The sequence below is a fragment of the Desmodus rotundus genome, chromosome 3 (assembly GCF_022682495.2).
Source record: "Desmodus rotundus isolate HL8 chromosome 3, HLdesRot8A.1, whole genome shotgun sequence".
Taxonomy (NCBI): Eukaryota; Metazoa; Chordata; class Mammalia; order Chiroptera; family Phyllostomidae; genus Desmodus; species Desmodus rotundus.
The window spans coordinates 164,067,420-164,084,176 of NC_071389.1; the positions used below are offsets into that span (position 1 = coordinate 164,067,420).

The window sequence follows — 16,757 nt, forward strand, 5'->3', positions numbered from 1 at the left end:
GATGATTGAAAATGATACATACATAAGCATATATATTTTGCTTCATCTCCAAATGTACAGTTACTTATATTTTTGAGACTATGTTGGTCTATGTATATGCAGCATGATTTATCTATAGGACTTCCAGTCACTGGCACATTTCTAGAACATTGCCTGGCCTATAGTAGGCACACAATAAGAATTTTTAAATAATGAGTGATCACGCATGCGTGTGTATATATGCATAATGAATATATGTACAGTCATTGGAGTTAGTGTCAAGAATAAGTCAATGAATAGTTACAAGTTTGAGTTATTTATATAATAATCATGATTCACAATGTTGATCATCTTTTCTGACAGAAAAATACATGTTTACACACTTAAGAAACATTTTGAATTACCAAAAGCAATAGACGTCTGTTGTACAATTTTTTTAAGTACAGAAATATGAAAAAGAAAAAGTAGAAACCTTTCATTTGCAGGCACAATTTATGTATATAGTTTATTTTAACACAAACAATAGGGTCATATTATATGTTTTTCTTTCTTGATTTTTCCCATTCGACTGCATTAGATGTCTTGTTTCCACCAGTGCTTCCTTGTTCGTGCCATTGCATCACACAGATACACCAGAATTGATACAACCATTTCCTCCTGGTAGAAATAGGGTTGCGTCCACTGTCTAGTTACCATGGACACTGTTTCAGGGAACATTGTCGTACACATACCCCTCACCTGTGTATTTCTGTAACAGAGAGTCTGAGGGCCAGAAATGCCAAATCGAAGGGCATAAATGTTCTAAATTCCGATTTAGAAAATCTGTATTTTGATAGCTGCTTCTGTATTGCCCGTCTTGGTGTAGGGAGAAGGAACCCAGCCAACCAGGGAAAATGCCTTCCACAGAAGCCCGCTCAGGCCCTTCCTCGCTGCCGAGGCCCTCATGGCAAACCATGGTCGTCTCCTCCGGGAGAGACAGCACTGGGAATGTTTTTTCCAGAATACGGGATTATATATTTCTTTCCTTTTTGATTTAGAATATAATTTGTTTAAATGGGAGGAAATTTAGAGATCAGCCCCCTTAATCTGAAGGTGCACTTTCAGTACCAAGTAAAAGAAAATAACTCACACTGGCTGAAACAATAAGTGGAATGTATTGGCTCACATTAACTGACAAATTCGAGATATCGGCGGGCTTCTTGTGTGACTTGATCCAGAGTCTGTGACATAATCTGCTTTTTAGAGTTTGCCTTGGCTCAGCCCCGTTCTGCATATTGGCTTCATTCTTGACCCGACTTTCCTTGTAGGGCTACCGACAAGGATGTGTCCTTCCTTGTTTACATCCAGTGTAGGAACAGGGTGTTTCTTCCTCCAAGTGTCACTCAAAAGTCCCAGACCTCACACTAATCAACCATTTAGGACAATTGTCCACCCTTAAATCAGTAACTCTTATAAGGGACATAGGTTCACAAAGCCTTACCCTGGAGCTAGGAGTAAGGCCAATGTCAACATGAATGCTTCATGATGAAGGAGAAGGGGAACTGATTCTGAGTAAACCAGCACCTTTTGGGGAGGAACTTCCTATCTTCTTGCCTCAAACTTCCACGCAGAGGGACTTCTATTGTTCTAGCACTCTGGACCCCTTCTTCACCTCCTGCTTACCTCTGCCTGATTGGCAGATAGCAAAGTCTGACATTGCCTGAAGGCCATCCTCCTCACCAGCAGACGGAACAGCCCCAAAACATGCCAGCCAAACAAATGAACACTGGACAAGACTTTTGTAAGAATTTGAATCAAGTCTTGTCAATCAACAAAGATGAGTAGACTTTTAGAAACTGTAAAGTTTTGAAACATAAGATGCCATTAAAAATTGACATAATTTTCCCTGGCTGGTGTGGCTCAGTAGGTTGAGCACTGGCCTGCAAACCAAAAGGTCGCCAGATTCTCACTCAGGGCACATGCCTGGGTTGCGGGCCAGGGCAGGGCTTGCAAGAAGCAGCAGATCGACATTTCTGTCACACATTGATGTTTCTCTCCTGCTCTTTCTCCCTCCCTCCCCTCTCTCCAAAAAATAAATAAAATTTAAAAAATTTTTTAATTGACATAATTTTTGTTTTTTTCTACTTAAAAAAAGATTTTATTTATTTTTAGAGAAAGGGGAAAGGAGGGAGGCAGAGAGAGAGAAAAACATCAACATGTAGTCACCTTTTGCATGTCCCCTACTGGGGACCTGGCCCGCAACCCAGGCATGTGCCCTGACTGGGAATCGAACCAGTGACCCCTTGGTTCGTAGGCTGGCACTCAATCCACTGAGCAACACCAGCCAGGGCTGTTTTTTCCTTTTTCAATATATTTCACTGAGGTATAAGTTACATATATTTTAATGCGCTCATTCTAAGAGCACAATTCAGTGCTTGTTGACAAATATATGTGTCTGTGAAATCACTACCACAATCAAGACATCCAATTTTCTTATACTCTAGAAAGTTCATTTGTGTACTTTTGTAGTCAATTCTCTACCCCTTGACCCCCACCCCTGCCCCAGGATGCCACTGATCTGCTTTCGGCCCTAGAACTTCTCATAAATAACACACTATGGACTCTTGCACCTGATATCTTCCTGTCCAACATAATTTCTGACAGGCACCACTTCATTGCATGTGTCAGATGTTCATTCTTCTTTACTGCCGACTAGTATTCAGGTACGTGTATACCAATTTATTTATCCATTTACCGGGGGCTAGACACCTAGGTTATATGTCAGTCAGGAGACAGAAGCCATTCACTTGAACAGGAAAATTTAATGTAATTGGTAACTAGTAAAAGGCAGTTAATGATATAAAAGGGTAAACGAGGGGCTGGAAGTAGCAAGTGGGCTGAGGGAGCGTGAGCTCTGAAGGAACTGAAGACTTGGGGGAGCGTGCCCTGCCCCTCACAGGCTTCGGCTCAGACGTCTTTGAAGAGAAGGTGGCAACCACTGGAATAAACACGTGCTTATCTGTGATGCAGAAAGGACACAAAGGACACAAGCTAGAGCTGGCCCATAGGTGGCCTGCAGCCTCCGGATAATTCAGGCAGCTTGGAGGCCTAAGGGTGGGAAGAACAAGGCTGGTTGGAACTGGCCGGTGAGGGCTGCACAGGTGAGTGCTACCAGGTGTTAGTACCTGCGCTGGATAAAAATATGGGAGAAGGGCTAGAACCCAGAAGGGAAGTGCCTTCCTGCTGATACCATCTTGTCAGGTCCCTCCAGGGCCCTCACTCTGACACAGCCTGACGTTGTGCCGGCAGGCAGACGAGAAAGGCTCGCAGGCTCCGGCTCCACTGTCACAAAGCGGGGCGAGAAAGGTGGGTTCAAGTCTGAGAGACAATAAATTGATACCTGCCATAGGTATTTCTACTTTGGGGTTGTTATGAACAAAGCTGCTAAGAACATTTGAGGGAACAAGTCTTTTTGTGGTCATATGTTTCAATTTTTTTTAATCCCCCGCCCCCGTGAGCCTCATATGTTTCAATTTCTCTTGGGAGATATATACAAGTGGAATTTGCCTGGACATATGGTGAGCATATGTTTAACTTTATAAGAAACTACCAAATTATTTTCCAAGTTGTGTCATTTTGCATTCCCACCAGCAATATATATATATATCTTCCCCAACACTTGGTATTGTCAGACTTTTAATTTTTAGCCATTCTAGAGCATAGGAAGTGCTGTCTCCTTGTGATTTAGTCATCCCTGAACTTTTCCGTCTCTCTCTCTTGAAACAGTGATGTTGGGCATCTTTGCCTCTACTTCTTGGCCATTCATATATGTTCATTTGTGAAGTGTTTGTTCAGATATTTTGCCCATTTAAAAGTGGGGTTGTCTAATTGAGTTGTAAGAGTTCTTTAGCCCTGACCAGGAGGCTCAGTTGAATGGAGTGTCATCCTCGTACATCAGAAGGGTTGTGGTTTGATTCCTGGTCAGGCACATACATGGGTTTCAGGTTCAATCCCTTGTTGGGGTATGTACGGGAGGCAACCTATTGATGTTACTCTCTCTCTCTTCCTTCCTCTCTCTCTAAAATCAATAAAAACATGTCCTTGGGCTCTGACTGGTGTGGCTCAGTGGATTGGGTGTCATCCTGCAAACTGAGAGGTCACCAGTTTGATTCCTGGTCAGGACACACGCCTGGGTTGCAGGCCAGGTCCATGGTTGGGGGAGAAGCAACTGATTGATGTTTATCTCCCTCTCCTTCTCCCTTCCTTCCCCTCTGTCTAAAAATAAAAATAAATAAAATTGTTTAAAAAATATCTCTGTTGAGAATTTTAAATATTCTATAGAAAAATCTTTTGTCAGATACATGTTTTGCAAATAATGTAACATTGAGATTTTTTAACACAAAGTACAATCTACCAACAGGAGAAAAAAAACTTTATTATATTTTTAATATAGGTTTGCTATTGTCTCAATAAATAGAAAGATAAGTACAGTTAGTTTTTATAGGTTTATGTATTTATAATTTTAGAGAGATCTTGAAAACATACATAGAATTACAGCTTCTCTTTTAAGTCTTTTGAATGTGGGGGCAGGTAAATGTTTAAAATGGTCTTTATACCTTTAAGTCAGGGGTAGTCTGCAGGTAGCCTTCTCAACTTGCCGCGTGGAATATACCACATTTTATTTTTATCATCTCTTTTTGCAATTTTAATTATATTTTTAAAGATTTTATTTATTTGTTTTTAGAGAGAGAAGAAGGGAGAAGGAGAAACATCAGTGTGTGGTTGCCTCTCGAACGCCCCCCCTACTGGGGACCTGGTCCACATCCCAGGCATGTGTGCCCTGACTGGGAACTGAACCAGCGACCCTTATGGTTCACAGCCCAGCACTCAATCCACTGAGCCACAGCAGCCAGGGCTATTTTAATTATGTTTGAAAAATAGTTTCCTTCCTACTAGACTATAAACTCCTGAAGAAGAGGGATCATGTCTTTTTAATTTCATGTGCTCAAAGTATGGCACAATGACTTGTATAAAGGAGAGTTTTGGGGGGATAATTTTGGATTTATTGTGTAAGGTAGAAACAGGTTTATGCAAAATTGTGAATCATCTGTTTTGTACCAAACTCTTATTGGCATAAATTGACCCTTTCTCTGAAACTATGATAAGGGAATATGATTATTGATTTTTTCAAATAAACTTTTGTTACAGTAAGATTGTCCCAGAAAGCTAAAACCCTGGCAGAAGAAAATGTCACTCAAGATTTCCTTTTTTTTTTTGAATTCTGATTATTTGTCATGTTTTGTACTATTTAGGAATTAAAAATGGGATTAATGTCTCCATTCCAATAAATTCTCCATTCAATTCAGGCAGCAAATGCACAAGGAACACCAGCAGAATGGAAGACAATGCTCCAAGTATCTGAGCAGCTATCTGCTGCCTTTGACAGGCTCTGGTAAAACCTTAGCCCGAGGGCATGACTTAGAGTAGCTGAGCCCGGCCAGGGCCGCTGCCTGTGAGAAGCAGGGGAGTAGAAATGGATAGCACTGCTCAGCTGGTGGCGTGCAGTGACTGACTACGAGGAAAATGTGGCCCTCTGAAGGTCTGGGGCTCTGAACAGTTACTTTGGCCACTCCTTCTCTCTGGGTTGTGTGCATGTGTGGATGGCATGAGAGAGGTGAAGCACGGTTTAAAAAAAAAATTATTGTTGTCCAATTATAATTGTCCCGATTCTTCCCCTGAAGAATGGCTATTGACAAAGGTTATTTTAGCATGGGAAGAGGATATGATCTCTCTCCTCCTCAACACAATTTAAATATTTTGAAGATTTCATGTCATTTGTGTTCACTAAGCTAATTTATTTGTCATTATGTGAGAGAAAAACATGTATGCAATGATGTATAGTTAATTCTTGATTATCTTTTCAACTGTTTCATTACAGCTTAAGGCAGAATATACCTACACAGTGTCATTCTGAAGTGATAATTAGAAACATACCCCGAGACTTTCAAATTACTGTGTAATCTTGTAATGTGTGAGTATTTTCTTGAAATCCTTAGGAAAGATTTTAGAGATTTTTGTAAATTTTGAAGAGATTTATATGCCATAATTCAATACATCCTGTTTGGGCTTTATTCTATTTCATCATATTAAAAACATTAATGTGGAACTTTCAAGTTCATAAATCAGTTACTTTCAAGTGAACAAAAAAGGACATATCTCTTGGTTAGTGCAAACAGTAAATTAATTTCCTATTGTGCATTGTTTGATTAGTCTAGAATCTAACAAACATTCTGTAAGAAGATACCAACAAAAATAGGAGAAACACATACATATTCAGTCACTCCCTCCCCTTTTTGTTAGTGAAATTGTTTTACACATTTCAGTACCCTCTATATGAGGAAATGCAATAATTATGTAACAACAAATTAGCATGTATTCATATATGTTACATATGTTAAAGTTTGTATATTTTCCATAGTAGCATGACAACTTGTGACTACCTAGACCACCACAACAAGTTAGCATGTATTCATATATGTTACATATGTTAAAGTTTGTATATTTTCCATAGTAGCATGACAATTTGTGACTACCTAGACCACCACCTTCTTTCATTCATTCAATAAATATAAGTCGATCCCTGACTGGTGTGGCTCACTGGGTTGGGCGTTTTCCTGCAAACTGAAAGCTTGTCATTTGGATTCCTGCTCAGGGCACATGCCTGGGTTTTGGGCAAGGTCCCTGTTGGAGGAGTGTGAGAGGCAACTGTTGGATGTTTCTCTGCCTCTTTTTCTGCCCACCTTCCCCTCTCTCTAAAAATAAATGAATAAAATCTTTAAAAACATGTAAGTTGAGGAGCCAGGGTTCTGCTAGATATTGGAGATCCGATGAAGCAGAGAGCATGACTCCTGCTCTGTGCAGCTTACAATCCGGCTAACGAAGACAGACACAGAAAAAGTCACTGTAATTGTTTTGAAGGAAAAGGGCAGAGTGCAGTAGACGCTAAAGATCAATCATCCAGGCCATGGCTCATCCTGATTTCTCGATTTTTCGTACATTTGAAAATTAAGAGAGAGAGAAATGGGGACAGGAACTACAGTAAATGATGGTGGGCACGCATACATACTTTCCAGGAAGGACAGTGTTTGGTCAGACAGTTGAGGTTCGTTCTCTCCACTTCCCTGGAAGGTTTGCGTGTGTGTGTCTACAGGGGTGTTCATGACACCCCCACCCCACCCCGTCCCATCTTATACCAAGATCCTGAAAGAAGAGAGGAGGGAGTGGTGTGGAAGAGACAACAACGTGGAGATGCAATGCATTGTTTTTCTCCTCTCGAAGGACTAAGAACTTGTTGGTGAGCTCCTTCTGAAGAATGGATAGTCAGAGGAAATAGCAGGTAAGAAAGCCATGGCCTCGTGAGGAGCAGAGTTCAGGGTCCAATTCCTTTTGCCTTATCAGTCTCTGATCGGGAGCTGATAATATCAAATGAGTACAGAGCTAGGGAACTGGAGCGCCTAGGCTATTTTACACTGACCTGGAAAATGTCAGGATAAATTACGGAATTGGCGGGGGTTAGGGTGGCGGGGGGGGGGGGGGGTAAGGAGAAGTTGGGCATGGTAGTCCTTTTAGAAGTCTCAATGCTCTGAGTTGTCCTCCCTCCCCCTCCCAGACCCTCCCCTGAGTTGTCACCAATTCACCGCGAAGGTATTGCTTGTGAATGGGAGTGAGGGCCGGGGGCGGGGGAAGGATTCAAGGACTAGGATCTTAAAATGAAGCTGACATATGCTCATGTCACAGTTTAAAAGGTGCTGGTCCAGACCGTTGTGGGAAATAATCTCGGAGTGGCTGTTAACCGTGCCCAAAACTGAACAGGCAGCATCTATTTAGGAGACAGAATCCCGCTCTGCGGCTAATCCTTTAATTGGCTGGCGCGGCGCTGGAGGCGACTGTGAGTGTGCGTGTGGTCGGCCCCAGCGCTGCAACCCCGTCTGGCGGGCACGCATCCCGACCGCGCCTGGCGCTTCCCGCGAGCCCGCCGGGCGCGTGCGCGCACGGCCGACACGCGTGCCTCTCGCGCGCTGCCTCCCCCGCGTCTCCGTTCTCCCGCCCCGCGGCCCGTCCTGGGCGCCTCCGCCCTCCCTCCGCTCCCACAGCCCGAGCGCCGCTCAGCTGACCGGCGGGCGCCAGACGCCGGGCTCCCGGCTCGCTCGCGCAGCTGCGGCGGGCGTGAGCCTCTTCCGCCGCCACTCCCCCTCCGCGCCCCTCCCCCACCCGGGACCGGGAGCCCGACCGCCCGGGAGCGAGCTCGCGGCCGCTTCCCCGGCGCCGCGCGAGGAGCGAGGCTGCGGTGGCGAGCGGCGGCGGTGCGGCCATGGACGCGCCGGTATCGCCCTAGGACGGGCGCGCGGAGACCGCAGCCAGAGCGGCAGCGAGCCTTCCCGAGCGGCGGCGGCGGCCGGAGCAGCGGGGCTGGGATGAGCGGGAGCGGCGCGGCCCCCGGCCCGGGCTCGGGCTCCTCCCAGGCCGCCTGCCGCTTCGCTCACTACTTCGTACTGTGCGGGATCGACGCGGACAGCGGGCTGGAGCCCGACGAGCTGGCTGGTAAGGCCGGGCTGCGGCGGCGCGGGGCTCCCCGCGGGGACGCGCGGGAGGCGGGGTGCGGGCTCCAGACAAAGTCAGCTCCTGGCGGTGCCCATTCCCCAGCCGGACCCGCGCTAGGGCGGCGATTTAATGACATTGTTATTTATTCCGCGTGCTGGGTGCGCTCCTAAGCCCGCGGATGCCGCGCCGCGCAGGACGCCCGCCCGGGGCTTTTGCCTCCAGGCTCAGTGTTGTTAATAATGGGCGCGGGGGCAGGGCCGGAGGTGTTCTTGAGGGTACGGCCCTCACCAGCACCGCAGCCCCTGCCCCGGCAGCTGCGCGGGGAGGCGGCTAGTGAGTCACTGGGCACGCTAACTCCCCGGCCTAGCTGCGATCCCGCGTATCCCACCGCCCCCCACCCTCTGCGCACCGGCCGCGAAGTTTCAGCCCCGGCACGTGACACGACGCTCTGGTCCTCTTGGGGGAGGGGGCATCGGAGACCGCAGGGCTGTGGGGCGAGCGCAGGGCGGAACGCTAGTTGGACTTCATCCCTGGCTGTTCCCAGCTTCTGCGATGACAGTCGAGTCACCTTTTGGAATCCTATCGATTTGGCAGTGTCACGGAGCTGGCGAGGACCTTTGAACGCCCGGGACCGGCACGACGCTTTGTTGACACTGGATACCGTTCCCGAGTTTTAGTAGTTGGATATTTTCCCCTGTGTTGGGCGCTCCGTGTGTTACTGCCTGGATTTTCCTAGAGGGGCTCTGGTCGTCCCTCATCTTGACTCATTTGATGGCGCAGTGCAGGGCTGAGCCGGGGAAAAGGGGCCATTAAAGGATTTGGGGGGCCGGGGGGTGGCGATCGCGCAGTGTTGAGGCAGGGGAGAAACGACTGATTTCATTTTTCACGCCTCTCTCTTTCTGCTTGCCTTCTTGAATCTGAATCTTGATTTTTTTTTTTTTTTAAATGGATGAGACAAGTGACATCTACCGCCCGAACTTTATCTGTGTCAGTGTTAAACACTTAGGTCATAGCCTTTCAGAACAGCTTCCTTTGGACATAGCATTCCTTACTGATTGCACCAATGTGTTGTTCTGTTTCCCTTTTGGGTAGATGGGTGGGGGCTGGGGAAAATATATTAAATAATAAAGAATAGTAAGCAAAACTGTTCAGCCTTAAGATACAGTACCCATCAACCCACGTCTTAGATGAGTATCTTTAAGTCAGTTTCACAGCAAAACGTTTCCAAAAACTCTTTTAGGTGTAGTTTTAGTTCATCTTTTTTTAAAGGATGAGTTGAGTACCAGTTTTTCTGTATGTATGGTTATTTATCGTGTTTCTTCAACCTCGATTTCATATTAGGAAGGCCTTTGTTACGGGTGTAAAGTTAGGAAGACAAATGTCTGCAGAGGCATTTGGAGAGATTCCTCTTTGAGGATTGGTGAAAGGGTTATTTTCTTTTCTAGAATCACTTTCTCCCTAAACATCCTAAACATTTGTGCCGCCAGGTCCTTTGGAGGTCTTTTGTCAGTGGTGACTGAACGAAAAAGCCTGTATTTTTCTCCCCTTTCATTTCAAGTCTATATTCCTAGTAAAGCTAAAACAAACACCTGCAGGTGTGGCTTGGGACTCCTTAGGCACAGTGCTAACGCTTTCACAAAATTAACCAGTAAAAAATTAATTTAAATGGATTTTTTAGGGCACAAACTGGCTTTTCCGTTTGCGATACTATGTGTGAGTGTGGGCGATTGAGATTTCTGTTCCTCATAATACTTGGTGTTTTGAAGTAACAGTTTTGCCTGGTAATATTTCAGTATCAACAAATAGTTGAATGAAAGGTTTCTGAAAGCCTTACGTGTTGATTTTCTTTTTCCCTCCTAGGTGTGTTCTAGGCACTGGGGACAGCTGTGAACAAAGCAGTCAAAAATCCCTGCCATTTTAGTGGTGACATTCTAGTGTAGCCAGACAATGAAAATACATGGTTCGCCAGATGTTAATGCTTGCTATGAGGAAAAATAAAGCAGGGAAACGAGACTGGGCCAGGTGCCAACAGAATAGGGAGGAGGTGGGGTGGCAATTTTAAATAAGATGGTAGGGAAGGCCTTGGGGATAAGTTGGCATTTGAGCAGAACTCTGAAGGATTTAAGGCAGCACGCCACATGGACTGTCTTGGGGGACAGCATGACAGGCAGAGTGAAAAGCTCCTGCAAAGACCTGAGGTGGGTAGTGCGTAGTTTCTGCAGGCAACGGAAAGAAGGCCAGTGTGGTTGGAGCCGAGTGAGGGGGCTGGAGTAGAAGATCTGACCATAGAGAGAGACTGTGTAGGGCCTCATAGATAATTCTTAGGGAAACTATTGGAAGCTTTGGAGTGGTGTAATGAGATCTGATATGTCCTCTAAAAGGATCTCTGTGGCTGGGCTGCTGTGTTCATTAGACTGTGTCAGGGGCAAGGATAGAGACAGACCAGGTAGGAGGCTCTTTTTCACTATTTGAAGTGAGAGGTGTTGGTGGCTTGAAACCAGGCAGTAGCAATGAAATGGTGATGAGCTGGGGATATTTTGAAGGTAGAGCCAGCAGGACTTGCTGATGAACTGGTTATTGTGTTCATATTAAAAGAAAGTAATCAAAGACGACTCCCAGAGTTTCAGCCTAATTTATAAGCATCTCTATTTACTGAAATAGGAAGACTGATGGAGAAGCAGGCTACGGAAGATTAGTTCAGTTTTGGATATATTAATTTGAGGTGCCCATTAAACATTCAAATGGAGATATCAGGTAGGCAGAACTTTTTTCAGGGGGTCTCCCAATTTTTGTTTAGATATAAATTGAAAGCCATGAGATTGGGTAACACCACCCACAGAGTCAGTGTAGATATTAAGAGAACAGGCTCAAGGATTGAGTCCTGGAGACATTCCAATGTTCAGAGGTAGGGAGGATGAAGAGGAGACATTACTAAGGAGATTAAGAAGTGAGGCCACTTGCCCTGGCTGGGTAGCTCAATTGGTTAGAACATTGTCCCTATACACCAAGATTGTGGGTTCTATCCTGGGTCAGGACACATATAAGAAGCAACCAATGAATGCATAAATAAGTGGAACAGCAAATCAATGCCTGTCTGTCTGTCTGTGTGTCTCTTACCCCCTGCCTCACTCTCTCCGCCACCCCCATTCTTCTTTCTCTCTAAAATCAATTAAGAACAAAAAAGTGTGGCCAGTGAGACAAGAGGAAAACAGGAGGACGTAGTATCATGTTCCCAATCAACAATTTTTGACTACTCCACAGAGTTCCATATGGGGATGAAGAAACAAGGCCAGTGAGGCAGACAAACTGGTCAGAAGGTTCTTTCTGTTTTGCTGCATTAATTTCAAAGATAATGACAGTTACGTTTCTATTTTACTTCTCTGGAAGAGACCTATTTTTATCATACTGTGTCTTAGCAAGTTGTCACCCTGCCTATAGAAGGTCTTAATCGACTGTTACCAAACAATTGTACCAGTTCCTTTGTGGGCTTTTTCTTAATGTATGCATGTTCCTAGAATTTATACTCTGCAGGTGGTGGGACACTGAAATCAAATTAAGGACACAAACCATATGACGAAGTAATAATTAAATAGACTAAGACCTTACATTAACATCTCAGGACTTTAAGTTGTTATTCAGACATTACTCACAATAAAGCGCCCGGCCTTACCAACAATGGAAAAGATTTATTTCGCCTCAAATAGATCTTTTAACAGCTGACAATAGTTTGAATATGTAAGTAAAAATATTTTTTTATGGAGGACCAAGGAATTCCTGGGAGAGGCACACAGCAGACACATATGTGTGCATGTATATACACATACAGATACACTGGCACTGCCCATTGCTGTTTCTCTGGCACATCGTAGCTGTTGTGCTGCTTTTGTTCACGCTGTATTTTCAAGATGCACTTAGCCATAAACAAAAGTGTCCTTTAATGTTAATGCAGACCTGTTTACATTTCCTTAAAATGTTAAAGATACAAAAAGGGCGTCAAACTGATTCTTTATTGCATAAAAAAATAAAGGAATAAATATAAGTAAGTGGCTGGAATTGGTCGAGGGGAAGGAAGGCAGACATCATTTTGAAATTTTCTTTTATGGCTCATTTCCTCTAAGGCCTAACTATAGGAATTTATGTGGCTTGAGGCACAACAAATCTTTCAGGCAATGGAAAAATGAAGGACATAATTAGACCTTTGTTTAAGTAATATAAATATGCAAATCCCCATGAGGGAAGGGTCTTTGCGTCTCTCGCTTTCATAGTGCCTTACACCTGGTGCACTGTGTTTCATAAGTGAACGAATGCAAAGTTTACCCATGAGTCAACAAGTTGTGTTGTGACCAGGATATTCTCGAAGCATGCCCCTGGTAGTCGGGTTCGGCCTGGATACTGAGTTGGATGGGTGGGATTCCTGCCACAGGCTTTGGTTTCCTTCTCTTCCTTGGTGCCTCTAGCTATTTATTTTTAGCTTTGGTTATCTTGGGTGTGGTTTCCAGAATTGCTCAGCCTCGGTGGAGACCAGGGTCTAAATTCAGATACAAGACTTGAGACTGACAGTATCACCCATCGTGCACTGAAGAAAGCAAGGCTGAGGGTCAGGACCCTCTCAGAGAGCTCACTGACCAGCAGCAGGCGCGAGGCTAGAGCCTGGGTGGTTCTAGTACGCTAGGCTTTATAGGTGTTTTTTTCCTTCTAATTTTTATTTATTGGTTTTAGAGAGAGAGAAGAAAGCGGGGGAGGAGAGACAGAGACAGAGCGAAACATCAGTTGGTTGTACCACTTATTTATGCATTCATTGGTTGCTTCTTGTATGTGCTCTGAGTAGAGATCAAACCCCAAAACCTTGGCTTAATCGGGATGGCATTCTGCCCACGTGATCTGTCTGGCCAGGGCCATAGTTATTTTATTTCAGCTCAGGAAAAAGATGAGTTTGACTTTAGGCCAGCAAGCATTTCAGGCTTACTCTTATTCCAGGCTGAATGTCATAGTGAAGACATGTATTTTAAAAATAATGGCCAAGTGCACAGGCGTGGGTGCGGTAGGAGTGGCCCCGATCTGACTGACAGTGGTGGAGCCTCAGTTTTAGCTTTGTTGACATCTTTGGCCCCAAATAGATTGTGTTTGAGAGTTTGGAAGGTCTGGCCTGGCAACTGGGGCTGGGGAAGGAGAAATGCAAAGATCAGCCTCCATTCCAATGAGGCCAAAGAAAATTCAAGGTCTAGTTGCTGTGGCATAGTGATAACTTGATTTTTAAAATCCACTGGGAATAGAACTCCTTACGGTGAAATTGGCCTGCTGTGAATGTATTTAAACTCCGTGTGATAGCTGCAGGGCCCAGGCATCGGCCCCACCTGTTAGTGCAGGACAGACCAGAGAAGATGAGATGAGGGGAAGGGGAAGGGCAGGGGGTGGGCGGAAGCTCAGTGTTTTTGGAGAAGGAGAAGATAGAGACAGGGAGAGATAAAGGAGGCTAGATGAGTACAAGTAATATCCACTGCTAAGGTGCAGTGACAGATTAATTTCTGAGTATATCCTTTTGCTTGTATTTCTACTGCTGGTCACGGACACTCTTGGAGTAATAAAAGTCTAGAATACAGTGCATTGCTAGTCTGATTACAGTGCATTGCTTTCCATGAAGCTTCATTCAGGTGAAAACATTTTCCTCCTCCGTAATTTACTGGAGGAGAGAGACAGCTCCTACCTGACGTACGTGAGGAAGCAAGTACCACACCTTCAGATCCTTAACAGTTTTGATTGATAGTGACCTGCATTTTGTTTTGGTAAAGCCATAACTAGCCCTTACACTTCGGACTATTTATTCAGTATAAAATGTTTACCATGAGCCACCATTCTGTAAGAATCTTCAGTGAAATAGCAGTAATAAAATCACTTGACATCCAGTGCTTCCTACATGCCGGCCACTGTGCTAAATGCGTCGTAGTCGTTAACCTCATTTAGTCCCGAAAACAACTGTAGGAGGTGGCACTGTTCTCTTTGTTTTACAGATGAGGAAACTGAGGCTGGGGAGTTTAACCCAGGCTCCCACAGTGCGTGAGAAACCTAGACTGCAGAGTCTGTCTGATGGGATCCATCCATGCCCATGACCTCTGCCTTGGCCGCCTCCGTACTAATGTGCATTGTGTCACACAGGCTGTAAAGGCTGCCGCATAGGGACTGCATATGGGTGACTGTATAATCAAATGAGGTTATCTTTTAACTCCTCTGTACAGCAGGGAGAATTAAGAGGGAGACTCTTGACTTGACCTTGCTTGTCTCTTCTTAGGGCCAGCACTTCATTTATTCACCAGAAAACTACTTCTGTTTTTATGGACATTTATAAAAGTTAGATGTTGCTATATAAATATGAGGCATTTATTACATAACTACAGATACCACTTTCAATTTTTTTTTTTAACCTCTTTGCTTTTCCTACAGGGTTCTATCATCTATCTTAGCATAACTTGTTACTTTCCTTAGATGAGTTTACAGTTCTTAAGGGGAATGCGTGATTGCTTGTGGAACCATGGCTGGCAGGACAGTGAGTACGGTGGTTAGAGCTGGGCGCGCAGTCCTGGCTTGTCCCTTAGGACCACCCTGGGCCTCAGTGTTCCCATCTGTCTCGACGGGGTTAAGTGAGATGACTGAGTTCCAGGCAGGCCAGCCCTCCCCTCCACCGGTCTGACATTGTCTTTGAATAGAAAAATGAAATGTATCAGTTAAAAAAATTAATCCTAAATGACATAAAATATGAGGACTAATATATTCCGCATATACCACATGAGGACAAAGCTAGTAATTATAATTTCTGCCACAAGGAAAGGAAGAGGAAATCATTTAGTTTGTGCAGTTCCCTTAACAGGAAAGGTACACTTTTTAATAAGCTTTAAAAAATATTAATATCAGTTCTTGGACTGTCAGTTATTACCTACATGGACTTTTAGGGACCCAGGGCCCCCTCTTTGAAATTACCACATTAGATAATCTCTAAAAAGTCTATATTCCAGCAGTGTGGATGATACTGCCAGTTCTCCACAAAATAGCTGCTGAGATCTTAGAATAATTTTTTTCTGCTTTAAATTCTTACTAGCTTCTTTCATATTTAGATTAAGATTCAAGCTTTACCCTGTATCTTTGAGCTGCTTGCCACCCATAGACCTGTGGCTTATAAACAGAAATTTATTTCTCACAGTTCTGGAGACTGGAAAGTTCAAGGTCAAGGTCCCTGCAAATCTGGTGTCTGGAGAGGCCCTTTTCCTGGTTCACAGGTGGCCTTCTTATGGGGAAGGAGTGAGGGTGCTCTCTGGGGTCTCTTTTATAAGGGCACAGATCCCATTCAGGAGGGCTGTTTGCTGAATACCTACCTCCCAAAGGCCCCACCTCCCAATACTACCACCACCACCACACTGGGGATTAAATTCCAACATACGAATTTGGTGGGGGGCGGGGGGAGCACAAATATTTAGTCTGTGGTTTACAAAGCTCTCCATGGTCTGGTCTCTGCCCACCTGAGGTATTTGAGGAAGCAAGCCTTTCCAATCTTTTCTGACTAGGTCACTTTCCCCAGCTATATTGGATTCCTTACAGGTTTATAAACACATCCCTCTTCTTCCTGTCTCATGGCCTGTTCATCTTCCATTCTGTCCCTGGAATCCTCTTTTTCTAGGCTAGCATCATCCATAAAATATAAAGTATGAGACAAATTTGCAATTTAACACTTTCTTGTAGCCACATTTAAAAAGGTAAAAAGAAACCGTGATATGCTTTATTTATGCATCTAGGATATTATTTTAATGTATCGTTAACATAAAACATTATTTTAAAATATTTTACTTATTTACTTTAGAGAGAGCTGAAGGGAGGGAGAAAGAGAGGGAGAGAAACATGATGTACGAGAGAAACATTCATTGGTTGCCTCTTTTACTGGTTCCAACCAGGGACCAAATCTGCAACCCAGGCATGTGCCCTGACCTGGAATTGAACCGGTGACCTTGCACTTAGCAGGGTAACGCCCAACCAACTGAGGCACACTGGTCAGGGCTTTACTTTCACTTATTAATGCCAATCTTCCGCAGTAGATTGTTGGGTCCTGAAGGGCAGGGCCTTTGTTATTGTACACCCGGTGACTGAAGTAGTGCCTGGCCCGCATCAGGGCCTCACATGTTACAGATCGACTATGTGAATGAGATAATTTAAAA

General features: G+C 44.5%; 1 protein-coding gene across 4 annotated transcripts in view; it reads left to right on the forward strand.

The window, feature by feature from the left end:
• The first annotated feature begins 8,142 nt into the window (after positions 1–8,142).
• The window catches only part of DENND5B (DENN domain containing 5B), a 160,833-nt gene continuing 152,218 nt past the window's right edge, over positions 8,143–16,757 (forward strand). For all 4 annotated transcript variants that reach the window (XM_053921659.1, XM_053921661.1, XM_053921660.1 and 1 more), the window contains exon 1: positions 8,143–8,559. In XM_053921659.1, the coding sequence (XP_053777634.1) occupies positions 8,433–8,559 (127 nt within the window). In that variant the 5' untranslated portion in view covers positions 8,143–8,432. The remainder of the gene's footprint in view (positions 8,560–16,757) is intronic.